At 44.2% G+C, this 18,939-nt stretch overlaps 1 protein-coding gene and 1 pseudogene across 1 annotated transcript in view; both read right to left on the reverse strand.

The window, feature by feature from the left end:
- Lrrc74a (leucine rich repeat containing 74A) overlaps positions 1–18,939 on the reverse strand; it is a 45,947-nt gene that overhangs the window by 12,602 nt on the left and 14,406 nt on the right. The window contains exons 6-10 of the mRNA XM_008840113.1: positions 17,057–17,106; positions 16,481–16,562; positions 9,560–9,645; positions 8,893–9,087; positions 2,961–3,056 (exon numbers count right to left, since the gene is read on the reverse strand). Of these exons, the coding sequence (XP_008838335.1) occupies positions 2,961–3,056; positions 8,893–9,087; positions 9,560–9,645; positions 16,481–16,562; positions 17,057–17,106 (509 nt within the window). The remainder of the gene's footprint in view (positions 1–2,960; positions 3,057–8,892; positions 9,088–9,559; positions 9,646–16,480; positions 16,563–17,056; positions 17,107–18,939) is intronic.
- LOC103739800 lies at positions 5,334–5,747 on the reverse strand (annotated as a pseudogene).

An 18,939-nucleotide genomic window follows, 5' to 3' on the forward strand; every position in this document is an offset into this window, starting at 1 on the left:
AAGGGCTCTAGTGGGGGGAGGGAGGCTATGGGAGGGTGCCATCTGGAAAATGGGTATATAGTTGAATAAGATGGTGGTTTGGGATGTTCTGTGTGATATATACACACACACACAAATCAATAAATTTAAAAAATGTATTATATTTGAGGAGGAAGCATAAAAATTTATGTCAAGTTAATTATTAGAGGTGATAAATATTACCATTGAAATCTACTTGATGACTTTACAGACTTACACAGGTGCCAAGGATCCAAGTCCAATGTATTATAACTAGTAATAATCAGATCCATACAGATTAGAGATGCTTGCGCCAACATCTTAGTGTTAGTAGCAAAAACTGAGTCTTTTTGTAAGAAACAGTATATTTTAAAATGAAATGGAAATCTTTTTTAAAGGCTAAAAGCTCATTCAATTTTATGTCTTACAGTGCTTTTACTGAGTTCAATATTGTATAACTGTATTAATTCAATTGTGAACCTAAAAATTTACTGCCACTTTTGAAAGAGATGTATTCTTGCTCTGAAAATTGTTACTGAATATGTTAAAGCTGTAATGAAATGCTTCTTCCAATCATGTGGTTATTAAGTTAAAAATAATTAAAAAAAGGAAGCAAAAATAATAAGACTGGTTTCCTGTCTTTTCTATACCATCTTCCTTCCCATATGCAAAACCAGTGGAATGCCATCTGCCCCAAGGTGAGGTGATGAAGAGGGCACTCACCAGACCTGGTGCCGTGCTACTGGGTCACCCAGCCTCCAGAACCGTGAAATCAATAGCAATCTTCTTTATAATGTGCTGACTTCGACCATATCACCACCACAACAGAAAACAGACTAACTGACCAAGGTTCTTTGCCCTTGGCAGTAGTGTGGCCATCTAGGCCCTGAGCAGCATGTCTCTAAGTTTCCCTTAAGCATACCAAGGCAATGCCTGGGTTCTTGCTTTCTACCTGCTCTGCAGGGGTAGGATGGGGGTGGGGCAAATAGCCACAAAATGTGAACCTCTGGCTCAGAGGCAGGGCGGGTGGGGCTGAGGGACCTTACATCCTATGCAGGCATACTATAGTGTAAGGATGGAGAGACAGGGCCTTTGTAGAGAAAGACCCAGGAGCCTGAGGAGGAGGGAGGGAGGGGTGGAGGAGCAAGGTGAAAGAGAAGCAGAGAAGCTTTCATAATGTTTTCTAATCTGTGGCAAGTGGGGATGCAGATTTTACTCTTTGTTCTGTTGTAAGGCGTTTGGCTTCAGATATTCAAAATATCTTGACTCAGATAATTGCAAAGCATTAGGGTAATCTTACAAAACATCATCATGAAGCATTACAGATAGAAAAGGACAGTCACATCATTTCCTTCACAGAACTGTAGAGGAGGAGGCAAGGGCCTGCTTACTCCTGGATGTGTTTCTTGCTTGCTGTGGGTCCTGGGCAAATGACCTGATGGCTGTCTTTCAGATTCCTCATAGGTAAAGTGGGAAGTGAGGGGAAGTATTTGTTATGGACTAACTTTTGTTCTTTTCTTGTGGTGCTTAGTTTTAAATGTCAGTTTGCCATATCCTAGAATCGCCTGGGAAGACAGCCCAAATGAAGGAATGCCTAGATCAGGTTGGCTTGTAGGCATGTCTGTGGGGAACTGTCTTGACTGCCCTAAATGATGTGGGAGAACATAGCCTGAGGGTCAGCAGCACCATTCCCTAGTTTGGGGGCCTGAGCTGTAGACTAGAGAGGGCTAGCTGAGTACGAAGCATGCACGTCATTTCTCTTGACCGTGGATATCTTGGGAGTAGCTGCTTCAGGTTTCTGCTGTGACTTCTTGGCTGTGATGGTCTGTAACCTGGAATGGTGAGCTGCAATAAACCTCTTCCTTCCCTAAGTTGCTATTGATGAAGGTATTTTATCACAGCAACAGAAGTGAATCTAGCATACCCTTCACAAAGAGGTTTAAAGTCTTAATCTCATGGATATGACCTCATTTGGAAACGGTCTTTGCAAGAGATCAAGTTAAAATGAGGTCATAAGGGTAGGTCCTGACCTAATATGATCGAGTTCGTACAAAAAGATGGATTTTGAATAGGGATGGACATGCATTCAGGGAAAATGCCATGAGAAGCCAAAGGCAGGGATTGGGACAATGAGCCTACAAGCCAATGACTGCCAGCAACTGCTGGAAGCTGGGAGAGAGGTCAGGGACAGCTTCCTCCAAAAGCCCACCAGGGTGAGAAGGAACCCACCCAACCCACACCTAGGTCTTGTGTTTCTGACCTCCAGAGCTGTAGACAATGGGGTTTTGCTGTTTGTGCCACCAGATTTGTGGTGCTTCGCTATAGCCACTCTGAAAGCAAACTACTCCACCAACCCCCTAGGGTAGCACTGGAGGAGTTGGCACCCTAAAATTAGTTTGGGACAAAGAACACTAATGGTGGACAGGTATAGAAGACTGTCAGGCCAGCTGCCACCCCTGTGATGATTTGGGTGAGCCCCTGGCAGGCCACCTGGTTGGGCTTTCCTCCTTTGTGAAAGGATCACTTACAAGTACAACTCTGAGTACAATAGGCCAAATCATTAAATGAAAATACATTTGTGTAGGTAGGTCCTAAAAATCCCGGGATTCTGGAACATTCTGAGATCTAGCCTATTTATTAGCAAAACCAATAGCCCACAAATTCTGTTTTGGAGTCCTCCTGACTTTCTTTTTGGTGACTTCTTGTTGCTATTTTCAGGTGCTCATCTCCTGGGTTCTCCGGATCTGGGAAAGTATTTCACCTTGTGGTATTATTGACTGAAGGGCCACTTCTATCATTCCTATTGAAAGGTTTGTCCTTGAGAAGGCAGAGTTGAAGCAAATGGAGGGACCTTTGCATGTGGCATGTGCGTGAGGGCCTGTGAGGGACACAGCTTGTGGCATTGGTGGCAGGGTGGTAATTGGCTCATGTCTGGTGCAAACAACTGATATATGATCACTTACAGAAATGTCAAGCTCTTCCATCCTGGATTTGGGGTTCCTCTTGATGGACAGGATAAGAAAAACTGCCCCCTCCATACTGATTGGGTTCAGGGAAAGCTGTGGGAAAGAAGGGGCAAGACAGAGAAAGGCTGAGATGGGGGCAGGAGAGGCTGGCTTAGAGCATGCATTTCACTTTTCCTTATTAAATCACAACCTGTTTTCCTCCTAGACTTCTCCATTTATACCCATCTCTCTGTCCATCTGTCTGCCCATACATTCTCCCATCTTTCCACCTAGTACTCACTACTCATTGTTTACTCATCTACTTACCCATCTACCCATTATTTCATCTCCCAATCTATCATCCATCCATCATCCATCCATCAGTCCACTCATAAGTCCATCTTACAGTCCATCTATTCACCCATCCACTCATCAATCTGTTTTATCCATTCATCCACTCACCAGTTCATCTCACCATCTACCCATCATCCACCTTCATACTCATTAATCCATCTTACCATCCATCCACCCACTCATCCACTTATCAAGATATCTATCCATCCATCCATCCATCATCCATCTCATCATCCCTTCCTCCATCCATCTATCTCACCATCCATCCATCATCAGTCCATCTCACCATCCATCTACCTACCCACCCATTTATCAAAACAGCTCACCATCCATCTACCCATCTCATCATCCAGTCATCTCATCATCCATCCATCCATTCATCCATCCATCCAACAAATATTTGTTGAGGCCTCATTCACTGAGCTAAACACCAAGGGTTACATAGGCAGACATGACAAAGGCTGTCCTCAAGTCAGATCACTCTAGTTGGAGGAGACAAATGGCATCAGATGTGTACTGACAGTAGTGACAGGAACATACACGTACTGTAGGAGCAAGGAAAAGAGCATCCAGTAATGGGGATTACTGAGGTCTGAGGATGAGGGAGCAGAAGCAGACTGGAGAAAAAGATTCGTCAAAGATGAAAGAGCAGGCAAACACAAAGGTGTGCTGACATGAATGGCATGAGGGGTTTGGGCAATAGCACAAATCCATAGCAGGGACAGATGGAATGAGGCTACAGATTCAGAGAAAAGTCACATCGTGGTGGGCCTTCTGGACTTAAGACATTATTGTAAGGCTGCTGAGAGCCATTGAGAATGGGTGGTGGTTAGGAGGAGGGAACGTGCAGTTGACCGGCTCTGCTTACTGGCTGCCTGGGCTTGGATTTGAGTCCCTTCTACTTTGTACTTGTCACCATGGAGGAGTTACCCCAAGGATCCAACCTCATAAGTCAGATAAATCATTCAAAAAGTGCCCAGTTCTCAGCAAGCAGGGCATGGATGGTGGGCTATTGCCATTTTTAAAGTTAATGATATTTTTATTGGAAAAAAAGGACTAATAGCTATAATTTTTATTTTTTCCACTTTTGTGTCAAAGTACACCTATAACATTTATCATTTTACCCACTTCTAAATGCATAGTTCCATGATGTTAAACATAGTCATAAAGTGCAAAAAAAACTCCTAGCATCTACAACTTGGGATGTACATAAATGATAGTTTCTTGAACAGCAGTATTGATGGTTGTGCTGAAGTCTATAGCTGCACCCATTCTACTGGCTTCAACTCATGGTTCAGAAGGTTTTAAAAACAGAGTCCAAAGAGGCTCCATTGGTAAAGATTTCATATTAAAAAACTGTGTATGATTTGATGGCTACCTGATGTTCACTTCACTCTAGTACAGTGCACACAGCACTAAACCAACACAGTCAGGCATGCCACCAGGGAGTGGCATTGTCACATGGGGTCAGAGAACATGGAAGTATAAGAGGACTAGCCTACTACTGGGGCTGTGTCTCAAGTTTGACCTTCACCCAGAAGCACATTTTCCTGTGGTAAACCTATTTTAAATGTGTGTGTTTATTTTGCAGTAAACTGGCTATTGACATTTATATTAACAAATCAAACTAGAACCCATCTGAGCAGGTTTTGAATTTGTTTTTCCATTTTTCGATTTTAATCCAAATGCTTGCCTGTACTCGTCAAGCTGCGTGCCTGAAAGCCTGGCCAGCTCAAAAGTGCATTAATCATTAGCAAATGGAACTTTTAGGGGTCAACTAGGTGCTTTCCTATCATTGAGGCAGTATAAGTATTTATATTGTAAAACTGATGTGGATCTTGATCTTCAGGGGACAGGATCACCAACTGATACATGCAGATTTTGTGCATGGGTGGAATGTACTTCTTGACATTATTTTGCTATATAGAAATAGAATGAATAAATGAATTTTTTTTCATTTTAAAAATTTTATTTTGTAAGAGGTAAGTAAAAGATTCAATTGATTCTTCTAGAGGAGGAAAAGTACTTGAAGGCAGGTCATTTTGTAGTCACCAGGTGTACAAATTCTTTGTAACTGACTTGTCCGTCTCCATCAATATTTGCTTCTTGGATCATTTCATCCACTCCTTCATCTATTAGTTTTTCTCCTGTTTGTCGTGATGTGCAGTAGTTCTACTGCCTGATGTAACCATTTTCATTCTCCTCAAAGACTCTCCTTCACTATCTGGATCTTTAATTTTTCTAGCCATTATGGTCAATAATTCTGGGAAGTCAATGGTGCCCTTCCCATCAGCATCCAGTTCCTTGATCACATCCTGCAACTCAGCTTCTGTTAGGTTTTGACCCAGTGACTTCATGACAGTCCCAAATTCCTTCATTGTGATGGTGACTTTCACCATCATCATTGAATAGGAAGAAAACTTCCTTGCATTCGGCAACCTGTTCTTCAGTTCAACTGATCAACCATGGTATGAGATGGAAGAGCAGAGCAGGAGAGGGGGGCTGTGACCACAGGAGAGGGTGGATGCACCGTAGCAGGCTGGGTTGCCGCCTGCATGGCTGCCTGGCTGTGACATTCTGACTAACTGGCCCCGAGCTAGTGCTATTGAAGGCTTCCTCAGGTGGTTTCATTAGGAGTGAGGCCAAAGGCTTCATTGAGCATTTACTGTGTGCCAGTTTCCCAGGTTCTGATGGTTTCCAGTGAGAGCAATCCTTTTTGATGCAGCTCAGTGTCTGGCCTTCGTGGATTCACTTTCCAGAGAAATTTCTTGTTTTCCAAGATTGGGGATGGAAAAGGACTGGATGTGGAGAACAAAAGATGCTTGCTGTGGGAGAGGCGATGTGTTCTCCACCTGCTACCCAGCTAGGAGTTTTCTTATTTCTTTCACTTAAAACCTTTTTTAAGGCTCTGTAATCTCAGCTACTTAGGGCCCTTGGACACTCCTGGGGGCTTCCCCAGTCTGATCTTGGTGTACTCTCTTTCCCATATGGCACTGCACCTGCTGTCTCTGCTCTTAGGACCCTTGTGGACTCCCAAATCTGGGAACTTTCCTAGACCTGCTTTGATTAATTCATCTTTCAACTCTCATCAGAGAAGCTTCCTTATGCAGCAGATGGTGATTAACACAGAGAACCACAACTGGCCAACGTGAGAGAACAAGAGGCTGCAGAGTGCTTATCCCTGAATAGGACACCAATATCAAACTTCTGCCTCCCAAGGCTCAGGGATCATTGTGGAAGAGGGGGTGGAAAGATTCTAAGAGCCAGAGGAAGTAGATGGCCACAAAGAAACAGTTTTTCAGACAGTTGGTCACTTATTCATATGAACTCACAGCAATGGTAACAACGTGCTTAAGTCTTATGTGAGCTCAAACTAGGCAAAATTCCAGCATAAATGTGGGGAAGTGGGTAGGAAGCCCCAACCCTAGCTGAGGGACTATTGGCAACAAATGATGGCTGGGAAGAGGAGATTCGGTCTCCTTTATGGGTGAGACTCCTTTAAGGGTAGGTTGACCAGACTCCAGGGAATGAACCCACGCTGAAGGGCATTTGGGGACACAAACCTCATTCTATAGGCTTTAATATATATATAAAATATTTTAGAGTAAAGAATACTCCATAAAATATATATTGTACTATATATTAAAGTAAGGAAATTTGTTGGTGAGTTGGAAAGGGGGTACAGATATGGGAGGGAATTAAAATATACTGTATGAAATTCACAAAAATTCAGTAAACATTTTTTAAATTTAATATTCATTTGTTACATATGACCATTGGGGAAAAATCAGAAAAGAGGCTAACAATTTTTTTTTCAATTTTTTTGAAACAGGGTCTCCCTGTAGCCCCAGCTGGCCTGGAACTCACTATGTAGACCAGGCTGGCCTTGAACTCACAGAGATCCACCTGCCTCTGCCTCCTGAGTACTGGGACTAAAGGTGTATGCCACCAAATTACATTCATTTATTTATTCTCTCTCTCTCTCTCTCCACATGTGGGTGGGTACACACATACCATTGCAAGTGGAGGTCAGAGGACAACTTGCAGGAGTCTGTTCTCTTTCCAACATGTGGGTCCAGCAACTGAACATAGGTATGCCATCAGGCTTGGTAGCAAGCACCTGTACCCACTGAGCCATCTCACTGGCCAGACTTCTTAGTCTAAAGAACCTTTAAAAAGGTTCAGGTTATCAGAGCAATCCTTGGCTCCACTGGGCCCCAAGGCTGAGTCACTCACAGCCTGAACCACCTCTATGAGTTATGCCTGGTCCTATTCTGCCCTAGCTGGAACTTCCAGCTTTCCTGGACACTAGGTGGCCAGTCTGGTTTCATTTACAGTCACCACATTCCCTCGTCCAGTCAGAATCCAGCTCCTTTTGTCCCCTAGCAGCCCCTGCCATCCTCTCAGATGGCAGCTCATCCTCACTCTTTCCTCATCCCCACTCTTCTACCACGAGAATCCCAAAGTCTGTCATGGCCCCACACTCCCACATCTTGGGGGAGTTGGAGTGGCCTTAGAAATCCAGGTAGAGCTGGCAATCCTCTGTCTCTTTTGAGTTGTGCATTCTGAACAAGTCACTTAGCCTCTGTCTTAGGAAGGGGAGGCTGGCAGAGCTCACTGGCCAGTTTGGGTGGTGAGTGATAAATCGATCATTTTGATATAGGGTGTGGCTTGTAGGAGCCCAGAGAGAGAACCTAGGAACACAAATCCTCTTGTATCTGTTTTCAAACTACCCAGCAGTCTCTGTGTCATAAGTAGTCTCCACAAGCGAATTAATTTACAATGAAATATGAACCCATCCATCCATTTATTTACACAGACTCATGGTGTGTCCAGCACCATAAGTGGGCATGGGGAGTTTGACAACATTTGAGCTGAACAGTCCTTGTTCTTAGGACGATTTCACACTCAAATGAGAGTGTAGTTAGGAAGTGCAGTGGATTTTACAGGGAGGAGAATGCAGGGTTCTGGGAGCAGTCCCCAAGTCCAGGAGGCCACAGGCTCTCTGATGAATGGCCATGCCATGCTCTGAAGCAGTGAAGAAATGAAAGGTGTGGGTACAGCCTGTGCCTGGAAGAAAGGAGCAGAGAGGAGGTAGGAAGCCAGGGAGAGCCAGGGAGAGTAGGGTGAGCTGAAGCCACAGAGGCTCACGGAGGTAAGAGGACTGGATTGGAGCAGTAGGCAGACATTTGGATATAAGTTGGAGGACAGGTGACTAGAGGAGTGGAAGAAAACAGGTATTAGTTTAGTATCTTCCAAGCACACCATGGCCTTAGTATGAAGAAAAGCCCAAGGGAGACCCAGACGGCAGGAAGGAAGACCTATTAAGAGGCATGTGTGTCACAAGGGAGGAGCTGAGGTGGCCCCAGGTCCACAGCAGAGATGGGCACAAATACGTACACACAGGAAGTACAAGATGGAGGGTAGATGGTGCTCTCCAGCAGTATTCAGCCCTGCCACTCTGCTTCCCTACAACACAGAAGACAGGCAGACAGGCAGACAGGCAGACAGACAAGTAGGATACATACATGCAGACAGACATACATGGCACACAAACACAGACACATGCACGCCGGCCCCAGCTCAGGGAGTCTACCTTCAGCACTTGGAGGCTCTCATTGTATTCCAGTCCCTTGCCGATTCTGGAGACCCCCTCATTGGTGATACTGTTGTCACTGACATCTAGGTAGGCTAGACAGCTGTTGACTCTCAGAACTTCCCCAAGGGCCAGAGCACCTTCATTCCCAAAGCCGTTCATGGAGATGTCCAGTTTCTTCAGGGTCACGTTAGTCTCCAGGGAAGGGGAATAGCACCAGCCTCAAGGAGAAGTGAGACTCACCAGGAAAGTGCCCTGACTTTGAGCCTAATCTCAGTACCCCCCAACTCTCACCCTCAGCTTAACTGATCCAATCCCTAACCATCTTTACCCCCACACTAACTCCTAGCCTAACCACCACCGTCATATTCACCCTAACTGTAACTCATCCCATCCCACCCTAACCCTCATCCTCACCTTAACCCTCATGAGTGTCATTTCTTTTGGGGTATGGTCTCTATACCCTTTAACTACACTGTCCTCTTGAAAAATACCCAAAGGTGTCACCCAGGCCTCAGTAGGTAGGAGTTATAAAATAGTAATGCACATCCAGGAATTGGGGAAGGGAGCCCAGCAACTCAAAATGTCTTTGATGAGAGCTCCATGTACCCTCATCCAAGGCGACCACGAGGAAATAGTTCAACATCTCTCTGAAAGAGTGCCTTACCTGGAGACCATTGCACAGGGCTGTAGCTCCCAGAATGTGGAAATTATTCCAGCTCAGGTCCAGTGACTGGAGTCCGACATTGAGAGCTGGGAGGGACAGAGAGTCAACTGAGTATCTCTCACATCCCCAAGACCCAGTCTCAGATCTATAGTATTAGAGATGGGTATGTAAACTAGAACTCTCAGGTGATAACCTTTTCATTTTAGTCACTGAGACACAAATTGTAAGATGTCTCCAATGCTGGTGAAAGATGAAATAAAACGGTCCTATTCTATTGCAGATGGCAAGTGGTATCATCCTGGCAAATATTGTGTGACCACAATTATTCTTCCATTAAGATGTGCACACTCTGAGACTCTATCTAAGACAGTACAGTACACTGAAAGGCCCCTTTCTTATGGATGTTTACCCTGATGCCACTAATACGGATAAGCAAAGCACATCATAATCCATCTAGGGGCTAGAGACATGGCTCAGTGGTCAGAAGTATTGGCTGCACTTGCAGAGGACCTGGGTTCTGTTCCCAGCACCCACATAGCAGCTAACAACCATCCTTACCTCCAGTTCCAGGGGATCCAATGCCTTCTGACCTCTGTGGTCATTGTACAACATGGGTGTACTTACATGCAGGCAAAACTCTCATATAAATAAAATAAAATAAGATAAATTAGTAAACATTTGAAAAAGATTCCATCTAGGGCCTGGGGATGTAACTCATTCAGTAGACTTCTTCCCTAGCATACATGAAGCCCTGGGTTTGATCCCCAGGACCACATAAACTGGGAATGGTGTTGCATCTAATTCTTTTTTTTTTCTTTTGAGACAAGGTCTCCCTGTAGCCTTAGCTGACCTGGAATTCACTATGTAGACCAGACTGGCCTTGAACCTACAGAGATCTGCCTGCCTCTGCCTCCCCAGTGCTGGGACTACAGGCTTGTGCCACCACGCCCAGTGCATGTCTGTAATTCTATCACTTAGAAGGTGGAGGCAGGAGGATGAGAAATTCAAAGTCATTCTCAGCTATACAGCAAGTTCCAGGATAGTCTGGGTTACCCAAGGCTAGTCTCAAACAAAAAGTATCTACCTGGTGGCATATTATACAACCATTAAAAGAGTTGTAGATATCATAGGGAACAACTTCTGGGCTGTGTTTGCATAGGGAGGTAATAGTGGGCATGGTGTGGTGACACCTCCAAGAGAGCCTTGGAGAAACAGTTAGTTAGAGATGGGGGTTGTTGGACTTGTCATGAGTTTAGGTTTGCACAGAGAACACACTTTTTATTTACTTTTTAAAAATACAGAGTCTTGCTATGTAAACCTTGGCTGGCCTAGAACTTGTTGTATAGCCAAGGCTGATTTTGAGCTGTGGCAAACCTCTTGCCTCTGCTTCCTGAGTGCTGAGATTATAGGTGTATCCCACCAAGCCTGGCACACTCATCTTTAAAAAAATTTAAAGTTGTCTTTCTTACCTGTTCCACAGAGTTGGGAGTAGTTCATATTTATTTTATTTTTATTTTTTAAATTGATTTATTGATGTGTATGAGTGTTTTGCTTGCATGTATGTAAGTATCTGAGTGTTTTGCCTGCATGTATGTAGGTGTACCACAAGAGCCAGAAGAGGGTGTTGGATCCCCTGGTACTCGAATTATGAACAATTATTAGATGCGGTGTGAGTGCTGGGAACTGAACCTGGGTCTTCTACAAGAGCAGCAAGTGCTCTTAATCACAGAACCATCTTGATTTTATTTTTTTAAATTTATTTTTACTGGCCAGGTGTGGTGGCACGGGCCTTTAATCCCAGCTCTCGGGAGGCAGAGGCAGGTATAATCTCTATGAGTCTGAGGTCAGCCTGGCCTACATAGCAAGTGCCACGCCACACGGTAAGATCTTGTCTCACCCCCCCCCAAATTTTTAAAAACGTTTTTCTTCTTCTTCTTCTTCTTCTTCTTCTTCTTCTTCTTCTTCTTCTTCTTCTTCTTCTTCTTCTTCTTCTTCTTCTTCTTCTTCTTCTTCTTCTTCTTCTTCTTCTTCTTCTTCTTCTTCTTCTTCTTCTTCTTCTTCTTCTTCTTCTTCTTCTTCTTATTATTATTACTATTATTATTATTATAATTGGCACACATCCCACAGTGTTGTATGTGGAGGTGAGGGGACAGCTTTGTGGAGGCAGTTCTCTCATTCTACCTTGTGTTGCCTGTCTTATCTGAACTCTAAGCAACATTTAGAGAGTTGACTGTGGTCTTGAACTACTTGGCTGGAGACCTTACTTTCCTGGCTTTCCTGCTTTTGACTGGCCACTCCTCTGGCTCCTCCCCATTTCTCTGCAACCTTACACATGGCTGTGGCCCAGGGCTCACTTTCCGGCCACTCTCAATGTGCCCTGTCTCTACAGCCACATCTTGTCTCATGGACTCAAAAACCCCAGGCCAGAACTCTTGATTGTATTTCTAGTTCTGATGTCTTTATCAGTCTCTAAAGCTATTCAGCAAATCACCTACCTGACTTTTCTACATGGGTGTCCTATGGCCATGAACTATCAAGACCACATGCCCCCGATGGAAACATGTCATCTAGTTGAACCCCTTCTCTGTTACTCCCTGAGTTTTCCCCATCGAAGGAAATGACATTGTCATCGACCCATGACTATGACTTTAATCGTTTCGATCATGGAGATCTTTTGCCTTGAATCCATCCTCTCCCCTCATCACTGACCTGTCCTGAGCTCTTACAATTATTCTGTCTTTTTGAGACCATCACTATAGCTTGATTGATATCCCGTCTGGTGTGTGTGTGTGTGTGTGTGTGTGTGTGTGTGTGTGTGTCTGTGTGTGTGTGTGTGTATGTGTGTGTGTGTGTATTCATGTATATTCAAGTGCATATGTGTGTGTGTGCATGTGTTATCACATCCATGTGGAGGCCAGAGGGAGGTCAACTTTGGCTGTGTTCCTTAGGTGCCATCTGTCTTATTTCTTCTTTTTTGGAAATTGCTACATAGACCAGGCTAGCCTTCAAAGCACAGAGATCTACCTGCCTCCTGAGTGCTGGAATTAAAGGCATGCACCACCATGCCTGGCTTTTGTTTTGTCTTTTAAATGGTCTCTGTAGCCAGGCTGGCCTCAAACTCAGGAGGATCCTCTTCCTTCAGCCTCCTAAGTGCTAAGATTACAGCCATGTTCCACCATGCCCAGCTCTTTTCTGTCATTTTCTTTAAAAATTGTTATTGCACTTATTGATTGATTTATTGTGGGGTGTGTGTGTGTGTGTGTGTGTGTGTGTGTGTGTGTGTGGTGTGCATTTTGTGGGAGTGTGTGCCCATGGTGGCTATGTGGAGGTCAGAGGACAACTTGTGGAAGTTGAATCTCCCTTCTACTATATGGGTCCCAGGGATCAAATTCAGATCATCAGGCTTGGTGGCAAGTGCCTTAACCTACTGAGCCATCTTGCTGGCCCCTATCTTGTTTTCTGAGACCAGGTCTCTAACTGACCTGGAATTTGCCAGGTAGACCAGGCTGGCTATCCAGTGAGCACCAGGGAACTTTCTATCTCTTCTTCCCCAGTGCTGGGACCACAGATGTGTATCATCACACTTGGCTTTTTACATGTGGATTCTGGGGGAGCAAACTCAAGTCCTTATGCTTGCAAGGTAAGCACTTTACTACACACTGAGCCATCTCTCCAGGTCCTGGTGTCTCTTCTTTTCAAATCTCCTTTCCCTGTTCTTCACACCACAGGCAGCATGGTTCCCAATTAGAGAATCAAACCTTGCTTCTGCCCTAATGACTGGACACCCTCTAATGACTCACTGCCACGTAGACTAAAACCCCAGATTTTTGTCCCTGCCATGGGCTACAAAGCTTGATATAATCTGGCCTCAGACTACCTCCTTGATTGCTCTGGCCAGTCTCCTTTCTGCCCTCCACTCCAGCCACCTTGCCCTCAATGCTCCTCAAACCCACTACCACACTCTGTTCTTCCTTAGGAAGGTGACTTGCTTCTGTTTCTCCAGGCTCAGCATACGGCTGACCTCCCCGGGGGTGGGGAGCTTTTACACTCCCCCATCCAGATCAGCACCCTCCAGGAGTCCCCTCTCAGGTACTCATTTGTCCAGGGTTGACCACTAAAGATCATCTTTTTTTCCCCCTTTGTGACAAGACATCAGTGACATCCCAGGCCTGTCTCTGGTGTGGGTTAGCATCTCTGAGTCTGAGAAAGGGAGCTGTTGACAACACTCCCACTCTCAGATGCCCAGTCACCCTGGTAAGCTCCATCCCTTTACCTAGGAGCTGGTGAGCAGCCTCCTCCCCATTGTCCACAGGTGATTGTCGCTGACTTTAGACTTACAGTTTTGGAGGATGGCAGGGGAAACTTTGATTCTCTTTTTCATTTTGTACTTCTCTAATGATTAAAGAGTTGGACATTGATGCTCTATTTTTGCTGTCTACATGTCATTAACATTGTTCTATTGGGAGCCTTTAACATTATCTAATTGATCTTGAAGTCTTCTTTTTTTTTTCTTTCGAGATGGGCTCTTACTAGGTTGGTCAGGCTGGGCTCCAACGTACAGTTCTCTTGCCTCAGCCTCCTGATAGGTGGTACTCTAAGTCCATACCATCATGCCTGGAGAGCCACAGAAACTGATTAATAGGTGGAAGAAGAATTTTTTTTTTTTTTTTTGAGAGAGCGTCTCACTTTGTAACCTCCAAGCTGGGTAGACCAGGTGATCTCACCCTCCTGCCTGAGCTTCCAAATACTGGGCCTACAGAAGTGTGCCTGGCAGAACACAAATCTTATACAAATGCTGCAGATATTCACCCCTTGTTTGTTGCTTGTCTTTTAAGGTCATCTTTGGTTGCCAGTCCTGGTGGTACACCCTCATAATCCTTGAAGTTGGGAGGTGGAGGCAGGAGGATTAGGAGTTCAAAGTCAACCTTGGCTATAGGAGTCCCTGTCTCAACAAAGAACCAAAACAGAACAACAGAAAGATCAGGTCCAACCATGGCATCTTTTATCATATACATATTTTAAATGTATTTTTGTTGAATATTTGAATTGTTTTTGTTGCAGTTAACCTCCCAGTGCCACAGAAAATAATCCCAAGCTCCCTGAGGTAATGACACAAATTGCTGTTTTCTTTCTTTTATTTAGATTTTATTTTTATGTATGTGTATGGGGGGGTCTCTGTAAATATATGCTATGTGTATGCAAATGCCCATGGAGGCCATGGAAGGTATTAGATCTTCTGCAGCCACCCTATGTGGGTACTGGGAACTAAACTCAGGTCCTCTGGAAGGGCAGCAGTGCTCTTAACTGCTGAGCCATTTTTCCCAGTATACATTGCTTCTGTATATGTTCTCCTAATCACTGGGAAGGTTTGCTTCCCACATCCAGATGTTTGCTCCATTATTTTTGGGCATGGTTTACATTATTTATTTTTATTTTGTTATTATTTATTTATTTATTTATTCATATTTTATGTGTATGAGTGTATTGCCTGCATGTATGTGAGTGCACCCATGTCATCCAATGCCTCGGAGATCAGAAGAGGACTTCAGGTTCCCCTGGAACTGGAGTTAAGGATGGTTCGTAGCCGACATGTAAGTGCTGGGAATCGAAACCGGGTCCTCTGCTGTTGGGGGCCTCTGTTATGTGAAGTAGAAGTCTCTTCATATCCGGATAGCTCACAAGCTCGGAGTTATGTGCTGAGACTCCTTTCATAGCGGGGTGCCTTCCTGGCATTTTTCCTGACTCTCCTTTTGAAGTGCCCGCCACAAATGCCATAACATAAACATGGCCTCTGGCTCTAGGAATACCATGCTTTCCTGTGTGATTTTTCAGGTAGTCAGCAGTCTGGCAGCATGGCAGAAATCCACTTCCATATGCAAATAGAATGTCTCACAAAGTATCTATCAGCCAAAGCTTTTACCACTACCCCCATGGTATAAAAATATCCTAGCCTTCTCTTAATAGTGGGAGATCGGGTCAGAGACTGAGTCCCAGAGATTGGGTCCCAGAGAGAATAAAGCTGTAAGCACAGACTGAGCCGAGCCTTGAGTCTTGTGTACCGGTGACCCGCATGATCCAGTGGCCAGTGGATCTCGCATCAAGAGGAAAGCGCACGGGGTGAAATTAAGACGGTACACGGCTGAACAACACTCCAGCAGCAGAGACCCACAGAGACACGGAGAAGCCCGTGGGGCCAGACCCGCCTTCTTCCAGGGCGCGCGGCTGAGACCAAGGGACCGGAGCACGCCGTGACTCCCAGGCGTGCCTGCGCACACCATGCCAGGGTGCCCAGCGCGTGCACCATACTCTGCAAGAGCAGTCAGTGCTCTTAATCACTGAACCATCTCTATAGCCCCTAATTTTGTTATTTTATGTGTATGAGTGTATTGCCTGCATGTATGTAAGTGCACCTGTGTTGTGTAGTGCCCTCGAAAGTCAGAAGAAGGCATTGGATCCACTGGAACTGGAGTTATGGATGGTTGTTAGCGGCTATGTGGGTGCTGGGAATCAAACCCAGGTCCTCTGCAAGAGCAGCCAGTGTTCTTAACTGCTGAGCCATGTCTCCAGCCCCTCAGTTTACATCATTTTTATAACGGAGACATTCAGGGAACACACCTATGATTCTAAGTCTTGGGAGGCAGAAGCAGGAGGATCTCAAGTTCAGCCAGTCTGAACTACATAATAAGTGAGACTATCTCAAAAATAAACCAAAGTGAGAACCAAAAACCACACCACTGAAATTACCACCATCACCACCAAAAACCAAATCAAAACAAAACTCACAAAACAAACCACATAAATAAAACATTTGAGGGCTAATTTAAAAATAAAGGAAAATTCAGCTCTGTTAAGAGGTCTTCTACCCAATCCCTCCCCCAGTTCCTCCCTTTCACTAGTTCCCTTCCCTCCATGGGGACATACCTAGCATCTGTCCCAGGTACTCCCCTCCTACATCAGAGAATTGGTTGTGACTGAGATTCAGCATCCTAATTCGGTAATTGGACTAGAGGAACAAATGATAATAAAAGAGGTTATTTTCATTTACTTATTTATGTAGCTTGAGACAGATTCTAAGTATATAGCCCAGGCTGGCCTTGAACTCCCAATCCTATTGCCTCAGCCTCCTGAGTGCTGGGGTTATAAACATGGGCCACCATGTCCAAGCAAGAGGTTATTTTTATCTTTTGGCTGAAAATCTCTCAGTTACCTTGGAGTAGAACTATGAAGGGCTCTCAGGTACCCCAAAACTGGGTGGGTTAGTGTTCTTGGACTGAAAAAAATGTCTTATTTATTTATTTATTTATTTTTTGTTTAACTCTTACTGGTTGTTTGCAGATTTTAGTGCCATCCTGAAAACCCTACCTCTTGCTGAGGCTTTTGCAGGGATCGACAGGGGCCAAACATTTATTGGTTCCCCAAACCTTGCAAATGGCTTTGCTTCACTCTGACCACAGCATCACCCAGGCCTCCCAAGGGACATTCCCACGTGCTCCTTACCGACAGGGCTTGGCATAAAAGGGCAGCAGATTCTTCACTGAAATTATTTCCTGTAAGGAAGGGGCTTCCTTAGCCATGTTCTCCAGACATGCTCCCTTGCCCACCCATCACAGCCCTGCCAGGCCTCTTCCCTTTGATGGGTCAAACAGACACCAGAAAGATGACAAATACTTAAAGCAAATATGTAGACACAAGAAAAAAGACTGTTTATCATCTACTTCAGAGCTTCCTTCTCACTGATATCAAGTGTGGGTATCTCTAGCTTATCAAGAATGCCTAACACTCAATAATACAGAAATCCCATCTCACAACTGACATTTCATGGAAGAGGAAATAAAAGTGGGCACAAATGTCTGATAAGATGTTCTATTTCAACACTCATGTGAATCACTAGTGATTAACATATTGAAATATCCTAGCCTGTGTTCCATGAACTTTATAATTCACTTAGTTCTAGAAATCACCATCCTTAGAAAGTTATATAACAGTCCTTAGCTTATGCAAGAGAAAAATGAGGTTAGCTAAAACAAAAGAGTAAATTAACTTGGCCAGTGTCAAAATTGTAATTTGGACCCAACCACTGTGATGTCAATATGCACATATTTAACCATGTGACTCATAAATATCTTGGCCAATAACCCTTCTGGTGATAGTACAGGGAAACAGTCTGTTGGTAGAATTATAACATGGTATAGGCATCTTAAGGGGAAATTTAGAAATTAAATTTAAACTTCACAAAGATGGATGTATTTTTAAAATTTTATTTTTGTATGTTTGAGGATTTTGCCTGCATGTATGTAAGTTCCCCCTAGTCGTGCAAAACCTGCAGAAGTCAGAAGAGGCCATCAGATCCCCTGAAACTGGAGTTACAGATGGCTGTTAGCTTCCATGTGGGTGCTGGGAACTGAACCCGGGTCCTCTACAAGAGCAGTCAGAGCTCTTAACTACAGGGTCATCTCTCCAGTCCCAGATACATCTTTATAGTCAGTATTTACACTCTGAACTGTCCATCTAGAAATACTAGAACATGTGCCCAAATGATGTGCATGCAAGAAAGTCATTTGAAACATTAATTGGAAGTTTGACAAATTGGACAGGACCTGTCACTATCCCTTCAGTACAGGGATGTTCATGAACATAGTTATATCTACAACTTGGAGGATCAGAGAATGAGATGGGTCTACTTTTTCTGACACAGAGAAGAATCAAAGATACATTTATAGGGAAACAAAAGACTGCAGAGAGTAATACTTGACACATAATAAGACTTGTATTAAAAACAATCTTTATGTTTTTCTGGATGCTTTTAAGATCTTTTTACCTTAAGTGATTTCAATAACTTCAGGTATATATTTTTTCATTTATTATTAATTAATTAATTAATTAATCTATTTATTTATTTATTTATTTTTTAATGGTTCCTATTTAGTTTTATTCATAATCATAAACTTAACTCTGCAATCCAGCTAGACTTGGAGGGGAGTAAGGAGAATATGGAACCCAAAGAACTGCATTGAGACATCGAGAGCACAAAGGTTATGGGATACTGCGAGCAGATGGGGCGGAGGGTGCTCTCCTGAGCTACAGAAGGAATGGTCTGGTGGTTAAGATGCACACAAGTGAAAAGTATTAGAGCTGTCCACAGTCGGAAATGGAGATCTTCTTGCTGGTCTTGCCATTCTTTGACCCAAAGCGCTCCATGGCTTCCACAACGCTCATGCCTTCTTTCACCCTCCCAAAGACCACGTGTTTGCCATCCAACCACTCAGTCTTGGCAGAGCAGATGAAAAACTGGGAACAGCCGGGCGTGGTGGTGCACGCCTTTAATCCCAGCACTCGGGAGGCAAAGGCAGGTGGATCTCTGTGAGTTCAAGGCCAGTCTG

This window comes from Nannospalax galili, unplaced genomic scaffold (assembly GCF_000622305.1).
Source record: "Nannospalax galili isolate Female #2095 unplaced genomic scaffold, S.galili_v1.0 scaffold330, whole genome shotgun sequence".
NCBI classification, from domain to species: domain Eukaryota; kingdom Metazoa; phylum Chordata; class Mammalia; order Rodentia; family Spalacidae; genus Nannospalax; species Nannospalax galili.